The sequence below is a fragment of the Morus notabilis genome, unplaced genomic scaffold (genome assembly GCF_000414095.1).
Source record: "Morus notabilis unplaced genomic scaffold, ASM41409v2 Scaffold824, whole genome shotgun sequence".
Classification (NCBI taxonomy): Eukaryota; Viridiplantae; Streptophyta; class Magnoliopsida; order Rosales; family Moraceae; genus Morus; species Morus notabilis.
Window position 1 is genome coordinate 8,834 of NW_010366847.1, and position 9,509 is coordinate 18,342.

The window sequence follows — 9,509 nt, forward strand, 5'->3', positions numbered from 1 at the left end:
AGATTCAGAGATCTCCCTCCCAGAGAATCTAGAGCGTGGTTGTGGTTGCAGATTCAGAGGTACAGTGTTGTAAAATCTCATCCACTGTGGCGAAAGGAGGACGCAACGATCTCCTCGACTCGTGCAAACAAATCTTGATTCGCGATGCTCAACCGAAGAGCTCCGACCACGGGCGACGTGGAGCATCTTTGTCCACGAAGAAAATGAAGGTGGCGGGCAGGGTTAATGCGGCGGTTGGAGAAGAGAGGGGAAGAGAGAAAGAAATGGAAGGTATGAGGAGAGAGAGAGAGAAGAGGACAGCTGGATGAAGAGAGGAGGAGAGAGAAAGGACATGAAGGTAGGAGGAGAGAGAGAATACGGCGGCCGGAGAAAGAGAAAAGGGGAGAGGAAAAAAAAGAAAAACCTGCCCCTAATTAGATCGAGGGTATTTTAGTCTTCTTAATGAAATATAAGCCGAATGTTTAAAGAGTTAGCCTTAGTAAAATTCAATCCACACTTAAAAGTCACGACACATTTCTCATATATCTCTAATAAGTTCAACAATTTCTTGAAAAGAAATTATATTTGCACCCATTAAATTCATGAATACCCCCACTAAATTATCATATTTAATGTTACAATTTAAACTTTTAGTAAAATTACAATAAAACCATAATAAGAATACACCCATTTTATTTTTAGAGGAGAAAACACCCACATTGCGTATATGTTTCTAATAAAACTACATCGATTTAAAAAAAAAAAAATCATAACCCCACGTTTAAGAATCAATAAGGGAAATATTAATGTTCAAAGAATCAATAACGGAAATATTAATGTTCAAAGAATCAATAACGGAAATATTAATGTTCAAAGCTCGTGTATTTGTTTGTTTTTTTTGTTTTTTTGTTTTCAAAGCTCATTTGTTGTCCTATGCTTGTATGACATAACTTGGCAAACGGAGTTTTTTTTTTTTTTTTTTTATTGTTTTAGAACGAGAAAGCTTTTATTATTGTAAAGATTGATTAATTATTTTTTATTCCTCTTAAAATTTTTTTTACTGTTTTATAAAACAAGATAAAATTAAAATGAAAGCCTCGGGTGGGGTGAGGGTAAGGGGTGTATATGAGGGTTAAATTTGGGAATCATATAAGAAGTATCTATAAAAGGATAATTAATTGGGGTGTGTTTATAAATTCTAGGATTATTATCACTAAGATTCTTGAATTTTAAGATCATTTCTAATTTGTCTTTTAAACTCTAAAAATTCTTACTTTACTCCATTAACTTTAAATTGTTTTCACTGAACTCTTTTTGTAGTAATTTCTATTAAAATAAATAGAAAAAAGAGAATAACGCAATCACACGGTCTTTTTATTTAAATTTATGTTAAAAAAATAGATAAAAATTACATGATCACATTTAATCTTTTCTTTTTCTATTTGATTTTAATAAAAATTATAATAAAAAAAATTCAATAAGAATAATTTAAAATTTAAAAAATAAAATAAAATTTTTTAAAATTTAGGAGGCAAATTAGAAATCGGTGAGAATTCTATGGGTGCCGATATGACCACTCTTTCCTCAATTCGACCTACATCCCGAACTGATTTGGGCCGAGCAGAGGAGCTCTTTTTCGGCCCATTCTAATGTCCACCCAAGAACGATTATCCACCCCACCAAAACGTCCAAAACCCTCAAAAAACCCTCCGAGACCCAGTGCCAAATTCGGCGATACTTGAACCGATTGCAGAGAAAAAAAGCTTTCCAGCTACGCTCCAATGGCGGCTAAGGATCAACAGAAGAGCAAACCCATGAAGAGAAAGCAAATTTCCAGCGCTAAACCCGAGTCTGGTAACTCCATTTCCAAAAAACCAAAGTTCGTCGCGGATTCGAAGAAGCCCTCGAATGATCTGAAACATGTCGCGAAGAAACCTTTCAAGGGTCCCAAAGACTCCCAATCGGGACATGGAAATGAGAAGAAAGGTCCCATGTCGACGCGAGAACGTCGGCTCCACGCCAAGGTTGGCTTTTTTTTTTTTTTTGCATTCGTTTTTTGTTCTAATTTGTTCTGATAGAATTCAATGAAGTAAATATTGATTTTTTGCTTCATTTTTTTTGGGTATTGTGTTTCTTTTTAATAAATTATTGACAAGATTTGTGCTTTTTTATGGTAGGAACTTGCCGAGGCCAGGAAGAAGAAGAGGAAGCGTCATTACACTTTAGAACAAGTATTTTTTTTTTGGGGTCTCAAATAAAATACTTTTTGGCCTCCTTTTTGGCATTAGAAGTAATATGCAGTTTTTAGATTCAGTATTGTCATAATGTGGTTATCAAATTATTGGTAGATGAACCTGAACTCTGTGGTATAACAATCTTTCTGTGTCTATTATATTGTTTAGCATGTTCGAAAATGATTAAATTTGATTAAAATCCATTAAAGAAACTCAAATTGGGAGCTTATAGTAGCTGCATTCTGTAGGCTAAATTATGTTTTTACTTTTTCCCACTATTTATCTCATAGGATCTTGCACATCTATGGGAAAAGATGAGGCGTCGCAACATTGCGAAAGAAGACAGAGCCAAGTAAGTATGTTGTATAACAGTTATCGAGTTGAAATCATATTTTAGTAGCCATAAAAAATGGCGGGTTTTTTTTTCTTTTAAACGTTTCATATAGTCTATGTTTCGTTTCATATAGTCTATGTTCCTGATTGTTGTTTATCAGTAGTTAATATTCTTTAATTAATTGTTGTTAGGTTGGTGAGTGAAGCACTAGAAAAGATGAAGGGAAAGATTTCTGAAATCGCTAGCTCCCATGTTTCTTCTCGTGTTCTACAGGTGAAGATTTTCGGTGTCTCTCTATATTACTGCTGCTTTTGGTAGCTTGGATATGATGTCACTTATATTTCCTTCTCTCAGACTTGTGTGAAATACTGTTCTCAAGCTGAAAAGGATTCCGTATTCGAGGAGCTTCAGCCGCATATTCTCACCCTTGCAACTAACACGTATGCAGTTCATCTGGTTAAGAAAATATTAGACAGTGGTATGACTCCGATTAGACACATGAGTAACTGAACTTTATAGCCCTGTGAGGTTGTACTATCTTGAATGATTGTTTTGAGTAGCCATATATGCTCCATTTGCAGCTTCTAGAAAACAGCTTTCAGCATGTATTTCATCTTTCCATGGACATGTTGCTTCTCTTCTTCGTCACATGGTTGGATCTGTGGGTATGTTAGAAGCTTCACAAAAGATGACTGCAAGTCACTTTTACATTCATTATCCCTTTCTATTTTGGTTTGAGGTGTGCTAACATGTTAGAAGTTTCTGAAGGTCTTTTATCTTCTTCCTTTTCACAGTCATTGAGCATGCATATCAATTGGGAAATGCAACTCAAAAGCAGGAGCTTTTGATGGAATTGTATTCTAAAGAGCTACAGATATTTAAAGACCTCGTCTCAACGAAAGAGAGCAGGTAAAAAAGATTAGTCATCATTACAATTTTCTTCTGGAAATAATGCTGCTGCATTCTTTCTGCCCTTCCGTCACTTGCAGTAAATTTTACGGAGACATTATTCGATATTTATTACTCCAGTTTCATAATTTGTGACCATATTTCAGGTTAATAGACATAATTTCAAAGTTAAATCTTCAGAAAAACTCAGTCATACGCCACATGACATCGGTGATCCAGCCGATTTTGGAGAAAGGAATTGTTGACCACTCCATCATACACAGGTTGTTGATGGAGTTCTTTAGTATAGCTGACAAGGTGTGTTTCAGAGTTGCATTACAGCCATTACTTTAAATACAGTACGTGTAATGGGATTCTCTGATTTACATTTTCCTTTTATTCTTTCCTGAATAAAATTTGTTGAAAGTCCTCTGCAACAGAAGTAATCCAGCAATTGTCTAGTCCGCTTCTTGTTAGAATGATCCACACTAAAGATGGATCTAGGATCGGGATGCTCTGTGTCAAGCATGGGAGCGCAAAGGTAGGCTGCATATTCTCTTAATTTGCGAGGATATTTTTTGGAAAAAAAAAGAAAGTAATTTTAATTCTGTAATATATTTTTATAATTTATGTTTTGAATATCCTTAACGCTGGTGGTTTTTCTTTTGAAAATTTATTTTAGGAAAGAAAGAAGCTATTAAAAGGAATGAAAGGGTTCATCAAAAAAATAGCTCATGATCAGTATGGAAGTTTGGTAAGACATATCCACTTTATAGTATATGCATCAGCCAATAATATACACTTTCTGTTTCCTTTTAGTATGTCTTTTGAGCATCTACTGTTGAATTTATGATAATTAAGAAGAAAATAAAAGAAGCTGAAAAGGACAACATCGTTTGTTTTGTTTGAGCTAACACAAGTAGAACTGTTAATCTAAACTAAATAGGCCAGCAGCATTGTCTATGTTCCTTTTTTGTTTTATTACGCCCACCTTTGAGTTTGAAAGGGCTTTCCGAGAAACAAAAAAAAAAACTCTTAATTTGTTGTGACATAACCTGCATAATGGTATTCTTATCATAAGCTTCATTATGTACTATTTTCTTCGCAGGTGCTAGTCTGCATACTTTCAATTGTTGATGACACAAAGCTTGTAACGAAGGTTTGAATCTTTGCGATGTCTATTGTCGACGGTGTTTTTGTTAGTATGTATAGTCACCTCTCTTGATTCTTCTACCTCGTGTTACCTTGATTGCAGATTGTCATTCAGGAAGTTCAAGAAAATTTAGAGGATCTTGTTCTCGATAAGGTTTGTATTCTTCCTATAACTTGATGTTGCATAGTAAATCCATTCAAAAGAAAATATTTTTTAACCATGTCATTACTCACTGGGTGGTAGGCTCAACGTTTATTTGGATTATGTATTTGTATTTACCCGAATTTTATGGCAATTTTTTTAACTTAGTCCTCCTAGTTCTTTTTGAATATTCACTTCTCAACCCTTTGCAATCTTCAGAATGGAAGACGTTTGTTACTGCACCTACTTCATCCAAATTGCTCACGCTATTTCAGTCCTGATGATTTGGCTTCTTTTGATTTGTCGATACCTTCTCTTTCCTCCAAGGTAATTTGGAAATTATTTCTTGTTTTCCTTGTGCCAATGACTCAGCTGTGCTTGAAACTTGCTGTACATTCATGCTTTTAGGTGGAATCAAATGATCATTCTGAAAGGAAAGCTTTTCAGGTTAATGGAGCTAGCGAGGAGGTTAAGCCTAATAATGACATGGAGGTGACGGAAGCAGAGGCCGAGAGAAGTGCCGATCCTGGCGAGACAGTTCCTGTGGTTGAGGGTGGAAAGAAGGATCCTTCCATAAGAAGGCAAGAGTTATTAGTCAAGAGTGGATTGGCTGAGGTTTGTTGCTTTGGCATTATGAACACTTTTTTTTTAATATATATATTTTTAGAACAGTTTTCAGTGTAACTTTTTGTACCTTGTTACTGCCATTTCTTCGATAACCTTACTATCCTATTTTAGACTTTGGTTTTATAAAACCCTTTTTATGTGGTTGACCTACATCTTGGTATGCCTTGCAGAGGCTTGTTGGTGTGTGCGTTGAGAACGCGGGAAAATTACTTCGATCAAATTTTGGTAAAGAAGTGATATACAAGGTAACAGCCATCCGCCCCCTCCTACTGCAGATAATATTCAATTTGGTGGACTTGTATTTTTGAAGTTCCCTGGAACCATCAAATTCGTAGACAGTTAGCACTTTCTGGTGCATGCAGGTCGCAACTGGCGGTGCTGATGGCATTCTTAACTCAACTATGGAAGATAAGTTGGACACATTGCATAAAGCCATAGCGTCTCTTGTCGCAGAGCCTAAATCTGAAGAATCAGAAGAAGAGCGTGTCCTTGAAAATTTTCATTCTAGTCGGACCATTCGAAAGCTGATCCTGGATAGTCCCACTTTTGCTTCCACACTATGGAATACAGCACTGAAGGGAAAGTGTGAAACGTGGGCCATGGGTCATAGGTTCGCCTACATTATCTTCTTAGTTCCCAATTTAAAGTATTGTACACCCAAGCCAAGCTAGTATGCATATATTCTACAGAACTAAGATGTTTTTGTTCTGTTATTGCAGTTCTAAGGTGATTTCTGCGTACTTAGAATCCTCGGACTCTAAAGTGCAGGATCTGGCAAAAAAAGAGCTGCAGCGCTTGATAGATCGCGGCATACTCAAAATCCCCGAGAAGCAGTCAACCGCTGAAGGTTAAGTCCGTCGCAATGATGATTGGAGGAGAGTGCTTCACCAGTTATTTCTACAGATATCGCTGGTTGATTCGATATTGTATTGAACCATTGTCAAGAAAGAGACTTCGAAATTTGTTGTGACCGCAAATGTGTTCCTCGGGCAGAATTTTTTCATCTTAATCGGTATTGAGGCAACATGAAATTTTGTTATATGAGTAGCCTGTGACTGTTGAATGGATATGCCGACTCGAATGTGGGTTTGTAGTCTGAAGTTATAAATTTTGTTTGTTACCTACACAAATTCTGTATATTAAACATGAGTTTGGAGCTACAAAATTTTGAAGTTTTATTATGTTTTCTTCCTAATGTAGTATTTTTTGTCTAACGCTGACTGATTGGCAATGAACACGTTAATGCAAAGTAGAACATCAAAGAAACATCTGAACAAACAAAATCACTGTTTTATTTTCTTTTTCTCCCCTTAATAAATCTATACTTCCTTGAAAGTTATGAATGGACACAGGCAGATTTGCTCTTGAAAATTCCCCTATCTGATCTAACCTCAAAAATGGGGGTATCACACTTCCCTCTTGCCTCACAATTCAAAATATTCCCCGTTTGCAGGAACCAAAGATTGTCTGGTTTCTTGTAAACTCTGTTCCTGACATGTGGATATCCTTCAAATTTATAATCAGAGGGATTGAATATTGGAGACTCCTTGTGACTAGCTGCTCTCTGAGAGTTGCTCCTGAAAATGCAATCCGGCGGAGGAAAGAGGGAGGACTCTCTCTCTTTCCTCGAGGCAGCAGCATTGGCTCTCAAGCAATTCTCGATCACTCTAGTCTCCTCTCTGAATCTGTCTCTTATGTCTTTCAAACCTCTAAGAATCCTGTGAGATTTCGACCTAGTCGGGGCGGCACTCCACGCCTTGTGCTTCGGAGTGTTGGAATTCGTGGGGTTGGCGATGCACTCGAAGCAGAAATTCCTCCATCTCTCCAAGTCAAAGGCTTTCCTTTGTGCACTGTCTGAGAGACATGCATATGCCTACAAAAATTGCAAGTTGTTGAAACGTGAAAATCAAACAGCATATTAGGATTGATGAGCCAGTACTTGGCCATTTTTGCAATGAATGTTGTGACCCTCCAAAAGGGTATCCTCCCTCATTGGTTTAAAAAAAAAAAAAAAAAAAAAAAAAAAAAAAAATTAAAAGGGGTGGGGACATTGTTCAAAAAAAAAAAAAAAAAAAAAACAAGAAAGTTATAAGAGTGTTGGAACTTGTATCAAAAGAAAGCCAAAGAAATGAATACAATCACACCTAACATGAGAAATGCTTAATTTGTTGTTCTAAATATGTGGGTCTGTTGATGAAAATGCTTTTGTCAAATTAAATGGGTCTGGTTTCTCTTTATGGTACTGGTCCACTATTATTATGTGCAATTTTTCATTGCCTTTATGGTGAAGTCACGTGGGACTCCCGCTAGCTTCAACTCCTATACTCTTCTTTTATCAAGTTCTCATGCTTAGGCATAATGTGACAATACAAACAAACTTAACACGATTAAAAAAAAATAAAAAATAAAAAAAAAATTGGTTTGGGGTTTTGAATGTGCTCAAAATTAAAGTAAAAGAAATAATTTGGAATTGTGATTCTAAACAAATCAATTAATAGTCTTCTCTTGGCCATTTTCAACTTCTAAAAGAGGAAAGTAAATGAATCACTTAAAAAATTATAAAAAAGTAGAGCAATCAATCATTTCTAGGAAATTTATAAATATATTACTCCCTGCATTATCTAAACAAATCTTTTTTTTTTTTAGGGAAATTATCTGAACAAATCAATTAGTCTTTTCATGGCCATTTTCAACTTCTAAAAGAGGAAAGTAAATAAATCAATTAAAAAATAATAAAAAGTAGAGCAATCAATCATTTCTAGAAAATTTATAGATATATTACTCCCTGCATTATCTAAACAAATCTTTTTTTTTTTTAGGGAAATTATCTGAACAAATCAATTCTTTTCTTGGCCATTTTCAACTTCTAAACGAGGAAAGTAAATAAATCAATTAAAAAATAACAAAAAGTAGAGCAACACGTCATTTATAGGAAATTTATGAATATTTTACTCCCTGCATTATCTTTTTTTTTTTTGTTTTTTTGGACTGAATGCCTCTAAAGTTAAATTCCCTACAATATCGAACGGATAGAGAATGTATAATTCTAATTACCTCGGAAACAAGCTTGAAAGCAATTTCAGCCTTGGGATGCTTGTTCTTGTCTGGATGAAGTTGTAAAGCTGAACAAATAAACATGCCTCATCAAATATGGAAATTTAAAAAAAAAAAAAAAAAAAAAAAAAAAAAAAAAAACCCCACAATGAAAATATGTAAATGCCAATATTCCATATTATAAGCCAAACATACCAAGTTTATGGTATCGCTTTCTAATAACATCAATTCCGGCTTCTTCACCCACCTATAGATTCTCGTTAAAAATCATGTTTTTAAAAGAAATAAAACCATGTAAACAAAAATGGCTTAAAAACAAAAGATGAGATATAAACAAAAGAAGGCTTTAAAGAAATTAAACATACTCCGAGAAGAAGATACCAATCAATGAAAGTTGGAGACGATTTTGGTCGGTTGAAAAGATGCCTATGAACACAAGCATTTGAGCGGCTTGAAATGGAGCAAATTTGTGCCACCAACTGGGATTTGATATCAGATTCTTGTCCCATTTTCCCCATTTTATAAAACAAGCCAAGAGAAAAAAAAAATGGAGAAAATGGGAGAAGAAGATGGGGAAAAAAGAAAAATGGATATGCGAAATGGGGGTCTCAAAGATAACGCGTGGTTTTTCTGTTGTGCATGGTGAGTTTTTTTCTTTTCTTCTCTAATAAACTCTCTTGCCTTTCCTTTGGTTTTTATTTTGGGAGAGAGAAAAGAGGAGGAGAGAGAAAGATGAGGAGTGAAAAAAAAGGCGGAGCGGTTAAGAAATAAGGGCAAGGTTTGCGGGAGAGATATTTGAAAGTGGATCAGTTGGTGGGAAGTAGAGCTTTGTGAAGATACCACCGTTGATCTTGCCACGTGGGATGATGTGAGAGGGTCTACGAACCATCCCAGCCTCACGTTTTGTTTTGGTTTGTTTATATTAGGGAAAATTATGATTTTTTAATATGTAGTTATAGTGATTTGAATTTATCAGTATCGATTTTCATATATTAGCAAATTTCTTTATTAGACTTTCAGGCGCACTATTTCAAAAATTAATGCCCTGATTTTAACGGATTGAAAAGGAAAAGTATTATACTGGAAATATTATAAAATA

General features: G+C 35.2%; 2 protein-coding genes across 3 annotated transcripts; one reads left to right on the plus strand and one right to left on the minus strand.

The window, feature by feature from the left end:
• Positions 1–1,651: 1,651 nt before the first annotated feature.
• On the plus strand, positions 1,652–6,584 carry LOC21388711 (pumilio homolog 24). Of its 2 annotated transcripts, none has more exons than XM_024174232.1 (17): positions 1,652–2,003; positions 2,157–2,210; positions 2,504–2,565; positions 2,739–2,820; positions 2,902–3,025; positions 3,129–3,212; positions 3,342–3,456; positions 3,603–3,753; positions 3,863–3,976; positions 4,118–4,189; positions 4,544–4,594; positions 4,691–4,741; positions 4,949–5,056; positions 5,138–5,344; positions 5,527–5,601; positions 5,719–5,966; positions 6,076–6,584. In XM_024174232.1, the coding sequence occupies exons 1-17, from the start codon at positions 1,761–1,763 to the stop codon at positions 6,206–6,208; spliced, it is 1,974 nt and encodes a 657-aa protein (XP_024030000.1). In that variant the 5' UTR covers positions 1,652–1,760; the 3' UTR covers positions 6,209–6,584. The 2 variants fall into 2 exon arrangements, with proteins under 2 accessions (XP_024030000.1, XP_024030001.1); XM_024174233.1 differs by having other exon boundaries at positions 1,653–2,003; positions 5,177–5,344; positions 6,076–6,583.
• Positions 6,585–6,646: 62 nt separating this feature from the next.
• On the minus strand, positions 6,647–9,036 carry LOC21388712 (dnaJ homolog subfamily C member 17). The gene is made up of 4 exons (XM_010111275.2): positions 8,776–9,036; positions 8,606–8,657; positions 8,411–8,478; positions 6,647–7,229 (listed from the first exon to the last, which is right to left on the minus strand). The coding sequence occupies exons 1-4, from the start codon at positions 8,926–8,928 to the stop codon at positions 6,693–6,695; spliced, it is 810 nt and encodes a 269-aa protein (XP_010109577.1). The 5' UTR covers positions 8,929–9,036; the 3' UTR covers positions 6,647–6,692.
• Between the last annotated feature and the right edge of the window lie 473 nt (positions 9,037–9,509).